This window comes from Citrus sinensis, chromosome 3 (assembly GCF_022201045.2).
Source record: "Citrus sinensis cultivar Valencia sweet orange chromosome 3, DVS_A1.0, whole genome shotgun sequence".
Taxonomy (NCBI): Eukaryota; Viridiplantae; Streptophyta; class Magnoliopsida; order Sapindales; family Rutaceae; genus Citrus; species Citrus sinensis.
The window spans coordinates 10,996,385-11,011,486 of record NC_068558.1 but is presented as its reverse complement, the minus strand read 5'-3'; the positions used below and the strand labels follow the sequence as shown (position 1 = coordinate 11,011,486).

The 15,102-nt window shown below is 32.8% G+C and overlaps 3 protein-coding genes across 10 annotated transcripts in view; 2 read left to right on the top strand and 1 right to left on the bottom strand.

Annotated features, from left to right (window-relative positions):
- The window catches only part of LOC127901222 (probable LRR receptor-like serine/threonine-protein kinase At3g47570), an 85,476-nt gene extending 76,522 nt beyond the window's left edge, over nt 1-8,954 (bottom strand). For 4 of the 7 annotated variants that reach the window (XM_052438023.1, XM_052438024.1, XM_052438025.1 and 1 more), the window contains exons 1-2: nt 8,161-8,954; nt 5,971-7,983 (exon numbers count right to left, since the gene is read on the bottom strand). In XM_052438023.1, the coding sequence (XP_052293983.1) occupies nt 5,971-7,983; nt 8,161-8,782 (2,635 nt within the window). In that variant the 5' untranslated portion in view covers nt 8,783-8,954. Of the gene's footprint in view, nt 1-5,362; nt 5,845-5,970; nt 7,984-8,160 lie in introns of those variants that run through there. The other 3 variants (XM_052438027.1, XM_052438022.1, XM_052438026.1) reach the window with 3 other exon arrangements.
- Nucleotides 1-15,102, top strand: part of LOC102630221 (protein DJ-1 homolog B-like) — a 62,440-nt gene that overhangs the window by 15,045 nt on the left and 32,293 nt on the right. The gene's annotated exons all lie outside the window — the stretch shown is intronic.
- On the top strand, nt 1,657-5,106 carry LOC112495526 (protein DJ-1 homolog B-like). Its single transcript, XM_052438046.1, has 8 exons — nt 1,657-1,824; nt 1,920-2,120; nt 2,510-2,659; nt 2,792-2,977; nt 3,312-3,392; nt 3,820-4,020; nt 4,099-4,239; nt 4,728-5,106. The coding sequence occupies exons 1-8, from the start codon at nt 1,672-1,674 to the stop codon at nt 4,932-4,934; spliced, it is 1,320 nt and encodes a 439-aa protein (XP_052294006.1). The 5' UTR covers nt 1,657-1,671; the 3' UTR covers nt 4,935-5,106.

The window sequence follows — 15,102 nt, the reverse complement described above, 5'->3', positions numbered from 1 at the left end:
TGTGATATTACAGTTTTGCCCATGAAGCATTATGAAGCTTAATATTTGGATAAATGTTAGGTTTAATCTATAAATTTTAACTTCAGTGTTTATTTAATTTTATATTTTGTAAAATATCTCAAGGCAGCCCTAATTTTTTAATCAATAAAAAAGGTAACTAGCAAATTAACCGATAAATTAATTTGTTAATTTTTTTAATCAATAAAAATGTTAATTAATATTAATTAATAAATTACTTAGTAGAAAATTAAAAAATAAATATTAGCATAAAACAATTGATATTTTTCATTCTCTTACAACAATCCTACTAATTATTATTTATAAATTAATTAATACAAGTTAATTTAAAGTAATGTTTAATATTCTTGCAACAATCTTACTAATAATTTTTTTACAAAAATTTAATTTATTAAATTAATCCTAAAAGTAAAATAATAATAATTAATTTGTATCTTACTTTTAAGGTTAATTCGATAAATTCAAATTTTTTTAATTAATATCTCCAAAAATATAGTTGCAACGATATTATTGCAAAAGTAAAAAAAATAAATATAGGATTGTAATATAACTACCAATAAAAATAACTTAAAATATTTTTTAAGATATAAAAATTAAACCAACACTTAATTAAAAATATAAAGAAATCCAATAAACATTTATCTTTTAACATTTCAACCTAATCGCTAATGGTCATACAATCGTTGTGTCACCCATATTCTTAAGCTGCTACTGCCTTACTACTAGGGATGGCAATTGTACCCGCAAACCCGCAAACCCGCCCAAATCCACCCGCCAAAACCCGCCCGTTGCGGGTAATTTTATCCGTTGCGGGCGGGTTTAGTATTATAAATTAAAACCCGCACATGGATGCGGGTGGGTTTGGTATTAACCTTATACCCGGTGGATACCCGCATGGATATCCACCAAACCCGCAATAATGTTTTTCAAATATTTTTAATTTAATTTAAATATAAAAATATATAAAGAAAATAATGTAATTAATCAAATTACTAAATAGCCAAAGGCTCAAAGTTATGTATGTGTGTATATGGCTCATCTCTTATTCTAAAGTCATAACCTAAAGAAAACTAAAGACATTTCCCTTCGAATTAGTATTTGAAAATATTAATCTTAGTTATTATTATAGCCATTGTGTTGGATGGGTGCTTATAGTAGTGAATAAAATGAATATCTTCTCTTGGATCTTGTTTTAAATGATAATATGAAATGTAATTATTATTTTTAGATATTAGTTTGTGCTTTTTAAATAGATTTGTGTAATTTATACTTAAATTTGAGAATTTGTGTTGAATTGATGTGGAAATTTTACTTTTTTATTTACATTGTTTAAATATAAAATTGAATATGTTATATGGAATTTGAGGTTATTATTATAAATTTATATATTAAAAATTTGTGATTTTAAATACGGAAACCCGCAAAAAATCTGCTGGATACCATTGCGGGTTTGGTAATTGTTAAAACCCACTGCGGATGGGTTTTTTTAAAAAAATTAAAACCCGCTGCGGGTTGCGGATGAATTTGATAATTTAAATTTTTTACGAATTTGGGTTTGGTAATGGCACCGCTACTTACTACCACTTTGCTACTTGCCACGGAGCTCCCTACATCATATCGTACCGATGCCTCTAGAAAACTAACGTTAAAAAAATGGTATTAATAAGCGTACGCCACGTCACTCCTCACTCTCTTCTGCGTCACTTTCCTCTCACTCAACATTTTCTCCCCAAACAAATTCCTTCTTTGAAATATCGTATTTTCTCCTTCACAACAGCAGCTACAATGTCTTCAACTTCCAAAAGGGTAATTTTTTTTTTAATTTTTTTTTTGTTTAGTTTCTTTCTGTTACCTTTTTGTTTCGTTTTTTGAATTTTCTGTGTCGTTTTTTCCCCCCCAAGGTTTTGGTGCCTGTTGCGAACGGGAGTGAGCCGATTGAGTCCGTGATAACGATCGATGTTTTGAGAAGGTCTGGAGCTGACGTCACGGTTGCGTCTGTGGAGAAACAGCTTCGGGTCGACGCGTGTCATGGTGTCAAGATTGTCGCTGATGCTCTCGTGTCTGACTGCTGCGACCCCGTTTTTGATCTTATAGCTCTTCCCGTATGTATTGCAGCTCACCTCAGCTCATGCCAATTTATGTGATGTTTGTATAATTATAGATGATTATTGCTGATACTGAATGTTAAGCTAAATAATTCGTTGTAAATTCATCTTCATTTAATTTTCAATTGAAAATGAAAAAATAATAATTTTAAGCAAAGAAAATTATAGAAAATGTTTATTTTGTTTTTTTTTTAATTTTTTAATTTTTTGGGATTTCCTTATTGTGACTGTTATCCTTCATTATATGGTCCTAGTTAAATATTTCAAGTTGTTGTAGTCAGTGAAATTCTTTTCGATATTTATTCTGGCATGTATATTTTTCCTTTTCAATTTCTTTTGTTGCTGATTCTTTGATTATGTTATATCCTTTTTTGTTTCCCTTGTAGGGTGGCATGCCCGGTGCTACCAATCTGAAAGAATCTGAAGTATTAGAAAGCATTGTGAAGAAGCAGGCCTCAGCTGGGCGTCTTTATGCTGCTGTCTGTGCTTCACCTGCAGTGGCATTAGGGTCTTGGGGTCTGTTGAAGGATTTGAAGGTAAGAGTTAGATAAGCCTTTTTGATGTTTTGTGGTCTTTTGGGAATTGCACTGATATTTTTGTTATAGTTCAGTTTTCTTCTCGCTGATGATTATTAAGTTCTAATTTATGTAGTTGTTCATTTTTCGTAGGCTACTTGTTATCCGTCATTTATGGAGCAATTAGCTCCTGCTTGTGCAGCAACTGTTGAATCAAGAGTACAGCAGGATGGTAAAGTTGTTACGAGTTGTGGACCGGGCACTACCATGGAGTTTGCCGTTGCACTTGTTGAGCAGTTGTATGGGAAAGAGAAAGCTGATGAAGTTTCTGGGCCACTGGTATTAACTTTTATAGATAACGTTGTTTAAAAAAATTATGAGTTATATAATTTGTGGAAGCTTCAGATGCTAATGTATTCAAGAAAATAAGTTCAGGGGAAGAGTATGACTTTTTGCATTAGTGATTCATTAGATGAAATTGTATACCTGCTGGTCCATCATAAGGTGGTGAAAACAATGTTTGATTTAATTAATGGAATCCTGAAATATGCATTTGTTGAGCTTCAATGTCTCCACTGATAAAATTCTTTTTAATGTAAGTTCTTTCTCTTGGTATTTGTATTTGAATTTTCTGTTCCTCATGCTTTCGTCTTTACTGTCACCTTGTGCCTAGGTAATGCGTGCAAATCATGGAGATGAATACACTATTGCTGAGTTCAATCCAATTCAGTGGACATTTGACAATTCTCCTCAGGTGAGATTGGACTGTTAGTTTCTTGTATTTGTGATATCTTCTATACATGTACATATACATCATTGACTTCACTCATTTGTGAACATATGGGAGGCAGTAGATTTATTGTTATGATATGTCTAATAAAATCCAAAGTTCGATGCAACTACAAAAGAAGTATGAGCAGTGCTTGACCAGAGAGGAAAAAGAAGGTTTTTTTTTCTTTTTTTTTTTTTGGGGGGGGGGGGATTGGTTGGGTGGCAAAGGGAATGATAGGGTTGAAAGTTCAGGGTATCGACAAGCTGTAAAATGGCTATCGACAAACTGATATTTCACATTAGAGAATGTGAGGTCCTGAAGATTGCTGACTTGTGGTCAAAATGGAATTCTTGATAACTTTAAATGTTAAAAATTCTTGGTGAAAATTTTGTACTTTTTTTTCTTTCAGATTCTTGTGCCTATTGCGAATGGTTCGGAGGAGATGGAAGCTGTTATAATAATTGATATTCTGCGACGAGCTAAAGCAAATGTTGTGGTTGCGTCAGTTGAGGATAAACTAGAAATTCTGGCTTCTCGTGAAGTTAAATTAGTGGCAGATATGCTTATTGATGAGGCAGCTAAACTTTCGTATGATTTGATTGTCTTGCCAGTAAGTGGGGTTGCTAACTCTTGCCTCATAGTCTTTACCAAATTATTGACTTACTAACTACAATTTATCTATGCACAGGGTGGACTTGGTGGTGCTCAAGCATTTGCGAAGTCAGAAAAATTGGTAAATATGCTAAAGAAGCAAAAGGAATCAAATAGACCTTATGGTGCTATATGTGCATCCCCAGCACTAGTGTTGGAGCCCCATGGCTTACTCAAGGTATGACTGTTTCTGTTAAATATTACTCTCAATTTGAATCACCTAATCTGAACTTGATGAAACATTGTGATCTTGTGTGATTTTATGAACGTGGTCTTATCTCATGTAAGTCTGTAATGAATTTATTGAAGTTTGCTGACAAATTTCAAACTCAAAAACTGCTGCTGCTTCATTAGTTACAGTACCCAAAGAGTTATGATAGACATCCCAAACTTTTTACCCCGAATTCCCTCTCAAATGACATGGTAGTTATTAAGTGGTTGGTAATTTTTTATAAGATCTAAGTGAATTAATTATATTATTTAATCAACCAATTGATGAATGTCATGACATTTGAGATGATTTTTTGGGATGTGTAGCAAAACTTTATGCTGATTTATTTTGGCTACATACATGTAAAACCTTTTTCCTCCAAATCCCAAGAACTTCCCGCAATGGCATTCCCGTGTATTTGTTTTTCCCTTTAGACATGTTTAACTTTGGTTCAGGGTAAAAAAGCTACGGCTTTTCCTGCCATGTGCAACAAGCTATCAGATCAAAGTGAAATCGAAAACAGAGTTATGGTTGATGGCAACCTTATCACCAGCAGAGGGCCAGGAACTTCCATGGAGTTTGCACTGGCAATTGTGGAGAAGTTTTTTGGCCGCAACAAAGCTCTTGAGCTTGCAAAGATATTGCTTTTTACCCGCACCTAAAATTTGTACGAGGACCTGACTACTATTAAACTATAGTATTTATTCCTGTATTACTACTGCTTGTAGAGAGGCGAAATGGAAACTTGAATTCGTGTTTGAATATGGATTCACTGTGGGTTTATACAGTCATTTCAAATATTTGGAATAAACCTGAGTTTAGTTCTGTTATCAATGGTCGGAGTCCAATTGCGATCGACTCACTGGGAATTTTAATTATGAACTAAAAATTTCTTATGTTATATTCCACCTTTCATTTATATATATATATCAAATGTTAACTCGATTTACAGGATAAGAAGGAAAAGAAAGACGCTAAGAGAGGAGCAGAGACCCAAAAAGAGTTGACCACTTTGTTGGAACATAAATCTCTAGAATATTGAAATAAAACACATACCATATCTGGTATTAAGTAAGTATATGCAAGAAGATACAAATTTGAAGATCAGATTTCTCATTTCAATTTCTGTTCTGCTTAGAGCAATGGCTCTTATTCCACAAGCACAAACAGGAAAGAGTACGCACGAAGTTAAGAAACACGCATAGCAAAATTTGCATTAACTACTTGCAGCAACATCATCCAAGAACTTGACTTTAATCTTCTTGAGCTTCGCTGCAACATCTGTCATATGCATTCTCTTGTCAGGTGACTCCATACAACAATCCAATGCCAAATCCATGATGCTAATTAAACAATCCTTTTTGGCAGAAAAAGCTTGCTCTTCTCGCACCAAATTTGCGTCAACAACTTCACTCAATCGGTGAGGTAATGACTCCATTACCCATCTCCTTAAACTCATTTCTCCTGTGAACATTTCATCGGTGGGCCTCTTTCTCGTGAAAGTTTCCATCAATAACACACCATAGCTGTAGACGTCACATTTAGCTGAAACAATTCCTTCTGATCCATACTCTGCATTTTTTAATTTCAATTATGAAACAAATGATAAAACAAATAATTTTGTGATAATTAAGGTAATCCAAACTTTACTCGTGCTTGAAAAAAGAGTAAAAATTTTAATTACAATTGAAACTTTACCTGGTGCCATATAACCAATTGTAGCCATTGTCATGGTTTGTGTCACAGAATCTTCTCCTTCACCTAAGAGTTTGGAAATGCCAAAGTCGCTCACATGTGCCACCATATTTTCATCCAAGAGAATATTGGTAGGCTTCAAATCACAATGAATTATAGGTGCCGACGACTGACCATGATGGAGATATTCAAGAGCCGACCCCACATCTATCATTATGTTCAACCTCTCTAGGATGTCTAAGAAATAGTTGTGAGAATATAACCACTTCTCGAGACTACCATTTGGCATGAACTCAAGTACCAATGCTTTAAAATCTGGATTAGAACAACTGCTAAAGATCTTTATGAGATTTCGATGACGAACATTCCGTAAAACTTCACATTCAGAATCAAAACTCCTAAATGCTCTCTCTAGTTGCAGATTGAAAATCTTTATTGCAACATTAGTCCCGTCGGAAATGGTTCCTTTATAAACTGATCCAAAACTACCTGTACCAAGCAAGTTACATTCATTAAATTCATCAGTTGCTCGTTGAATGTCTAGGTAGGATGTTCTTCTCCATGTTGCAAGAGGTAGGAAATCTTCGTGATCTAATTTTTTTGTACTCCTCTTTCGGCATCTTATGTACATAATGATGATAATCACTATAAGTACAGAGGATACTATCGGAGGCAAAATATATTTAAGGACAATTAGAGCAACGTTCTTGGTGCTTTTGCTGTCACCTTGTTTGCAAGGTGGGACTCGGAATTTAGGTGGACCACAGAGTGCATAATTTCCGAAAAATGATTCAGCTGACAAGTTTTTAAAAGACCCCTTAACAGGAATTTCCCCTTCTAGCCTATTATGAGACACATTAAATTGTTTGAGATGTGAAAGTGTCTCCAATGACTTAGGAATTTTTCCAGAGAGATTGTTGCCGGAGAGATCTAAGGATTCTAAGCTTATCAAACTGCCAACTGATTCAGGAATAGGTCCTTGAAATTGATTACTAGCCAAGGATAGAGTTTCTAGATCTACGAGGGCACCAATGGTTGATGGAATATCACCTGATAATTGATTTCTTGATAAATCTAAAACTCTCAAGACCTTTAACTTTTGTACATTGGAAAGGAGAGGACCATTTAATGAATTTGACGACAAGTTTATCTCTAAGATGTACTCAAGGCTCCACAAGGATGACGGTATACTAGAAGTGAGCTTGTTGGAGCCTAAGCGGAGTTCTCTTAGAGATGTCAAACTAGCCAAGCATGGCGGTATATGTCCAGAGAGCTTATTTCCATTTAACCTTATTCCGTACATCAACTCCAAGTGGCAAAGATCATAGGGAATGGATCCTTCCAAATTATTTTCTTCAAGAGATAAACCTTGTAGCCGCTTAAGTCTTCCCATCGTTGGTGAAATAGTTCCATTCAAGTCATTGAAGCCGAGCTCTAAGTCGATCAGGCCACGTAAATTACCAATTTCTTTAGGAATGCTGCCCCCGAGTTTGCAGTTGTATGCAAAAAATTGTCGAAGAGAAGCAGAGAAATTTCCAATTACTGGTGGAAGGATGCCACCCAATGGATTATAAGCTAAGGCTAAAATTGTTAAATTTCTGCAATTAGTCAGAGAAGAGAGAAAACTCCACTGATCTGCTGAAGATGATTCTGTCGTCAAGTTATTATATGCTAAGCCAAGCACGCCGAGGTGTCTCAAGTTGCCAAATGTATTTGGAGTAGGGCCGGAGAATGAGTTAAAGGCCAAGTCTAGGCCGATGAGCTTAGATGCATTGGTGATGGAGTTGGGAATTGTTCCGAAAAGATTATTGACCCCCAAGGTTAAGTACTTTATGTTCGGAAGCGAGTGGCCAATCGTTGATGGTAAGTGGCCTGAGAGTTGATTGCCAAGCAGATTAAGGGTTATTATGGTTGAAATATTGAAGATCGTGGGTGGAATGAAGCCACTTATATTATTCTCACCAAGAACAAGATGCTCCAAATTTTGCAGATTGCCAATCTCGGTTGGAATTTCACCTGCCATAAGCCCAACATTGAGGAGTCATTGAGCTTTTAGCTTATTGTAAAAGGATCAAATTAAATTTATTACATAATAATTTCGGCCAATAATGTTCTTTAAAATACTTCAAAATATGCTAAATATGCATGCAATTGGAAAAATATGCTTCAATTACAAGAGGTGGCGGAAAGTACCTTGAAGATTGTTGAAACCAAGATGCAGATTCACGAGTTTACTCAAATTCCCAATCCTTGAAGGAATATTTCCACCAATAAAATTGAAAAGTGCACGCAGGTCCTCTAGCCTTGATAAGTTGAAGAGAGAATTAGGGATGGGACCTGTGAAACTGTTATTATCAAGGCTCAATATTCGGAGTTTAGATAAGACACCAATCCATGATGGAAAGCTTCCGCTGAATTTATTGTAAGCCAAACTCACGACTCTGAGTCGACGTAATTGCCCCAATTCTTTCGGCAGATGGCCATGAAAACTGTTCTCACTAATGTCAAGAGACACTAGAAATGAGAGATTTCCCAAGTGTAGTGGAATGGTGCCTCCGAGACCCATATCTGAAAGATTCAAGGCAGTGACTCTTTGATGGCGTGAACCACAAGAGACACCAACCCAGCTACATATTGGATAAGATATAGACCAATTATTTGCCAGGGCACTCCGATAATCAAAAACATGGACTTTGAATGCTAGAAGAGCTGATTGATCTGTTGTTAAATCGTTTAAAGTCGTCACAGCTAAGCTAGCAATGAGATACTGTAACACTAACACCGACATAGGAACAAAGAAGAATGATAAGCGCATATTGGTCGTTTTTAGTAGTAGTTGCAAGGCGAGATTGATACAAGTTTTAAGTAAAGGAAATTAGCATATACTTATACATGAGACATATGAATTTGAAAATAAGAGCAGAAAAAATATACAGGAGACTTGCAAATTGTTATATTCTGTCATTGAGCGAGCCGTCCAAGTAAACGCATTTGTACTTGACTTGGTCTAATAATTAAAAAAAGGCGACCTTCACTTGACTTGGTCTGATAATTATCACTAAACAATTAATAATGCTAAGGGTTAGCCGGTTAGTGGTATCCAATTTTAAAATAACAACATAATTGTCGTTAAATGTGTCTTAAAATAAAAAGACAACTATACCCCATAATTTGATGAAATAATTATGTAAACTTCTAAATTTTTTACAATGCATACCAAGACCTTTTTTGTTACTTTTTACAGTTTATTTGGATGTTAAATGCTTTTTTTTTTTTTTCACTGTGGATGTCAAATGTAAAATTTACTGTTATTCCAATATCATGTCATCACTTGCTTCTATACATGGAACGATACATTAACTGTTTTTCCAAAGTTTTAAATTGAATTAAAAACATTCTAATTAACCTTAAAAAAAAATCATCCAACCAGATATAAATCTTCTAATTAACCTAAAGATAGCTACACCTCCATATTAATTCCAGTTAAATAAATCTTCATTTTGTCATGGTTTTGGAACTCGAGCAGGGTGGATATATCTAACCAGATTTTCCTTATTGGCATTCTAATATATTCTGGAATTGGAAGGGTATCAACGAATTAATGTATAATTTAAATTTGTAACGTTTAATTCTAATTTGAGGATTCAAATGAATTTATGTCGATCTAAAAATGGACTGAAGATTGGCAATATAACATTCTTCTTGATGAAGATTTTTGTCCTAATAAGATCTCCAATTTTATACATCAATTATTGTTGGTTTGTGGTGTATTCAGACTTGTCCATCGGATACGCCGTCCATGAATAGAGTGATAGAAATGTTATTGCAAAGAAACAGACTAGCAGTGTCGTTTTGAAAATTCCACCGAAGTCTTTTGCATCTTCTCCCCCAGGACCGCCAATAGAGTATAAATTTTTGTCACTTTCACTCTTTTGAACAGCACGGGAAAGCTTATCAATTTTTGTCACTTTCACTTTCACTCTTTTCAATCTTTATAGAATTCTGGATGGACGATCACTCTTTTCAATCTTTAATGAATTTTGGATTCAGTGTTGATATTTTAGGCTTTGATGGGCTATAGATTTTTTTTTTTTTTTAAAGAATTTTGAATTCAATGTTGATATCTTGAGCTTATCCTTAACTAATTTTTTACCACTCGTGCATTTATGTCGTTGTGCGGTTATAGATTCAGTTATTTTTAAAGTAGAAAAATTACTTCTGTGAAAGCAGGGAAGGTACTACAATGCAGCCGCTATTTGTAGTAGTTAATTCTTGGATGAAATTTGGGTCTTGCTATAATACTTGCATGTATCACATACATGCAAGGAATAAAAAAATTAAAAAAAGCATTGCCCGAAAGAGTATTGTGCCGGTGTTGGAGGCTAGAAGGACAATTCGTTACATTGCTCCAGAAGTGTTTGATAGAAATTTTGGTGAGGCATCACATAATTTAAATTACTGGAATTAGCGATACACACACACTCAAGCATTTCGAGCAGGATAATGAATTTAAATTACTCGGAATTGTAAGCAGCGATGAAAGAGAAATTGCAAAGAAGATGATTATTTTTGGCTTGTGGTGTATATAGAATTGTCTATCGGAAATAGAGGGATAGAAATGTTATTGCAAAGAAGCAGACTAGCAGTGACGCCTTGAATAAGTCCACCAAAGCCTCTTGCATCTCCTCCTCCAACACCGCCGCCAATAGAGTCCGTTTGACTCATAAATTTTTGTCGCTTTCATTCTTTTCAAAAGCACGTGAAAGCTAGCTTATAGGATTTTGGATGGACAATCACTCTTTTCAAAAGCATGTTAAAGCTAATCTTCAATGAATTTTAGGGCTTATTTTTAAGTAATCTTTTAGCATGCATGCATTTATGCAATCATATGATTATAGATTCAATTACTTTTAAAGTAGAAAAAATTCTTGGATGAAATTTACTAAAGTATAGTCTTGTAAAAGAATTAGTTTTCTTAAATTGTAAATCTCGTTTATGATTGGGAGATTTTGATCAAAATTAATATGATAAATTCGTTGCAAGTGTTGTTCTTGAAGTCTCATCTTCCGTAACGTTTGTAAAATCAAGGTTTTACCATCTCTGATTAAATATTTATTCTTGATTTTGACTACATAATCTGAACTTGACGAAAGATTATGATCTTATGTGATTTTATGAATGTGGTCTTATCTCTTATAAGTCAGCAATGAATCAATTAAAGCTTGCTGACAAATTACAAGTTCAAAAATATCTTTTACTTATACAATCTTATTTCATTCTTTTTATAACATAATTTTAAAAAACTTATCTATTAAATTAATTTAATAGTTTTTAATAAAAAATCTCATTGACGACCAAACAACTAATTATTTTTTTATAAAAGCTCTACTTGTTAAAATTATACTGAAAAAAACTCTACTTAAGTAAGTTCTATTTGAAAAGTTATACCAAGCATAACCTTATTTCTTATTAGCTTAATTGCTTCCACTGCTCCTACATTTTTTTAACCATTTGGATTCCTTCAATCTCATAATCAAAAGTGCTTTAAGCCATTTTATTTCTTTATTTTTTAATTATTATTGGAAAAGTAGCGTAGCTTATCAAAAAAAGGAAAAAAAAAGGCCAAAGTGACGAGTGGCTCGTTTTTTAATTTCAAAGTCAATGCAAAGTAAAAGTACCGAAATAATCTTTTTTTTTTAAATCCAAATAAGTGGCAATAAAGGGAGGTTTTGGTAGGGGTGTTCGCGGATCGAATTTTACGGATTATAAATTTTCAATCCAATTCAATCTACGGATTTGTAAAATTCAATCCAAATCCAATCCATACATCTGCATCAGATGTAGATTTGACCCAATCCATATCCAATCCACCATTTTCCGGATTGATTTGCAGACTGAAAAATTTTTAATTCTGTCAAATCCACGAACTAACTAAATAAAAAAATTGAATATAAAAATAAATTTACTATAGATCAAATTTAAAATTAAATAAGATTTAAATAAATTAATTGCTTAAATAAAACTAGAAAATACATTTAAAGTTTCAAAATATAACACATCAAAATGAAAAAATTATCATTCGTTTAGATCAATACATGGAAATTAACTATATAGTAAACTATATTTGTTTATTTAATTATTTTTTATTTTATATTAGTATCGGATAAGATATAATATAATGTTAATGTAACTATATTTTAACTTATTTATTCACTAGTAAGTACTAATGCCATATTTACAAGTTTTATTTTTAATTAAATAAATACTTTTTATTTTTTTGCGGATTCGCAGATTTTCGCGGATTTACAGAAGTAGATCCATATCCAATCCACTGATTGCGGATTATCAAATTTTCAATTCAATCCAATCCACTAATCCACGAATCGGATTTGTACGGATCAGACAAATTGAGCAGATCGAATTGGATTATGAACACCCCTACGTTTTGGTGTCCATTGTTGAAAACTTGGAAGTCTATGTGACAATTTAACCAAATTAGAGGGGTATAATGGTCACAAATTTCAAAAAATAAATTTTACCAAACATTTAAATGATTTTTTTTCACAGTTGATTATTAAATTCTAAGTGTTAGACTACTGTAAGACTACAAATAATTGACATGGACATAATATTAAATAAAATTTACTTTTATATATATATATATTAAGGAAAATATCCACCGCCCACCTGTTTTTTCCAACTTTTTCAAAAATACGCAATTTTTTTTTTTTGCTGGAATCTTCCTAAAGTTACATTTTATTCCACTTTTCCACTTCCGTTTGAAATCCGTTAAGAAAACTAACGGAAACTTAAAAAATGACTATTTTACCCCCAAAACGAAAATTACAATTTCACCCTAAAAATGCCAAAAATAATAAGATTTAATGATGAATATCATTATTGGTACGTTAATGAAGTACAAAAAAAATTTTAACTACTAGAGATTATAACTCAATGAATAATAAAACTCTACTTATCTTAAATTCAATTGATGGTTTGCGAGATTATGCTATTTTTAATACTACTATTATAATTTTTCTAATTACAAACATATTTTAAAAAACAAAAACCTGCATTTGATGGTTGTGGAATTGATTTCTTTATTGACCGATGGGGAAAATAATTAGATTTAATCTGATTATTTTTGGTAATTTTAGGGTGAAATTATAATTTTCGTTTTGGGGGGTAAAATGATCATTTTTTAAGTTTCTGTTAGTTTTCTTGACGGATTCCAAACTGAAGTGGAAAAGTGAAACAAAATATAACTTTAGGTAGATTCCAGCAATAAAACAAAAAAAAAAGAATTGTATATTTCTGAAAAAGTTAGAAAAAATGGGTGGACGGTGGACATTTTTCCTATATATTATTGTTTGTATATGAAAATTGCTAACTAAAAAATATTTATATTTTTCAATTTTATTTCTTTTATTTTTTATCTCAATATAAATGATAATAACAATAATCTCTCTAAATTTAATTATTTTTGCTGTTTATTAAATAAGGATAATTTTGAGTTTCTGTAATATATGTGAGGACATATATAAAATTGTATTAAATATAAAACCATTCTCAAAATTAAATTTTGAAAAACTATTCCTTTCTCACTTTTCATTAGGCAAATGGCCACAGAAATTGTTCTCCCTCATATCCGAATAAACTAAAAACGAGAGATTTCGTAAGTGTGGAGGGATGATGCCTTCGAAACCCATCACTGAAAGATTCAAGTTTGTGACTCTATGGTATGAACACCACAACATATGCCAATTCGACTGCATATTGAGTAAGACATGGACCAATTATTCAAGAGATTCATGAGCCTTCGAAGTGAGAAATAAAGCAAATTATGTGGTGGTGGGTCAATTGACTACGTTTCGTGATCTACGTGCGATTGCAACAGTCGGCTCATTAAGTGAAATTAATGACTCGTCCACTATAGTACGATACTGTCCTCATTAGGATGGTTCTGGGTCAATTTGATCCATGAGTCAACTTACATTAATTTGAATTAATTTATAAGAGTATCTCATTTTCGTTGATTACGAGTTGTGATCGATGACATGCACGAAAGCAGTCAATTTACAGGTCATTCACTATATCTATGGGGTCTATGGGTGGATGGATCTAACGTAAATTAAGGGCTGATGACCATCGACTTCTAACGACGACCAACGAAGACGACCTTGACTTTACATGTAAACACACAATTCGCTCTCATACATTATGTTTTAAAATTTCTCCATTTTCCGGGGCCCCGCTATCGACCGTACACAGTTTAATTTGTATATACAAGACCTCAATGTTTCTACCAAGCATAGAGCCATAGACCATATTAATTCCAATTACATAAATCTTCATTTTTATCATGATTTTGGATCTCGAGGAGCGTGGATATATCCAACCAGATCCGGTTCACTGGCATCCCAATATATTTTAGAATTGAGTAATGAGTATCAATAAGCGTGTAATTGTAAATCTATAACTTTAATTCTAATTTGGGGACTCAAATGAATTAATCAAGCAGTACCTCGTTAAATTAATATTCCACAAATTTTTAACTTTAATTAAATAATAAATTTTCTCCGTCCCAACTTAGCATTAACGTAGTAATTAATAATTTGATAAATTTATTAGATAATAATTTTAAAAAAATCTTATTTTTTTATTGGATCCAACTGATATATAAATTAATAATTAATTAATTTTAAAACTAAATTCATGTTTTGTCAATCAAATGTTATTGCAAAGAAGACTAGCAGCGACGCTTTGAAAGGTACACCAAAGCCTTTTGCACCTTCTCCTCCGTGACCACCAACAGATACTTCCACCATTTCAACGTCATGACATGATGTAAGTTTCTTTTGTAGAATTTGCGAATTGGTAATCTTTCACACGCGTACATTTATATCATTGTATGGTTATAGATTCAATTACTTTTATGACGCATTTATTAAATTGAAATTGAAATAAATAAGAATGGGCTGTAATGTGAATGGAGAATCGAAATTAGAATAAGTTATTTACTTGAACTCTAAAAATCGAAATGAGCTGGATTGTCATTAATGTGTTTATTTTGTCTTGAAATTAGAATTGAAATAAGTTAGATTGTAACAAATTACTAAAAACTACTTAACGAAC

Coding starts and splice junctions, on each gene's coding strand:
- LOC112495526 (XM_052438046.1), top strand. CDS start 1,672: ATGGTATTAATAAGCGTACGCCACGTCACTCCTCACTCTCTTCTGCGT. Junction 2,121..2,509: donor TTGATCTTATAGCTCTTCCC/GTATGTATTGCA, acceptor TTTCCCTTGTAG/GGTGGCATGCCCGGTGCTAC. Junction 2,660..2,791: donor GTCTGTTGAAGGATTTGAAG/GTAAGAGTTAGA, acceptor CATTTTTCGTAG/GCTACTTGTTATCCGTCATT.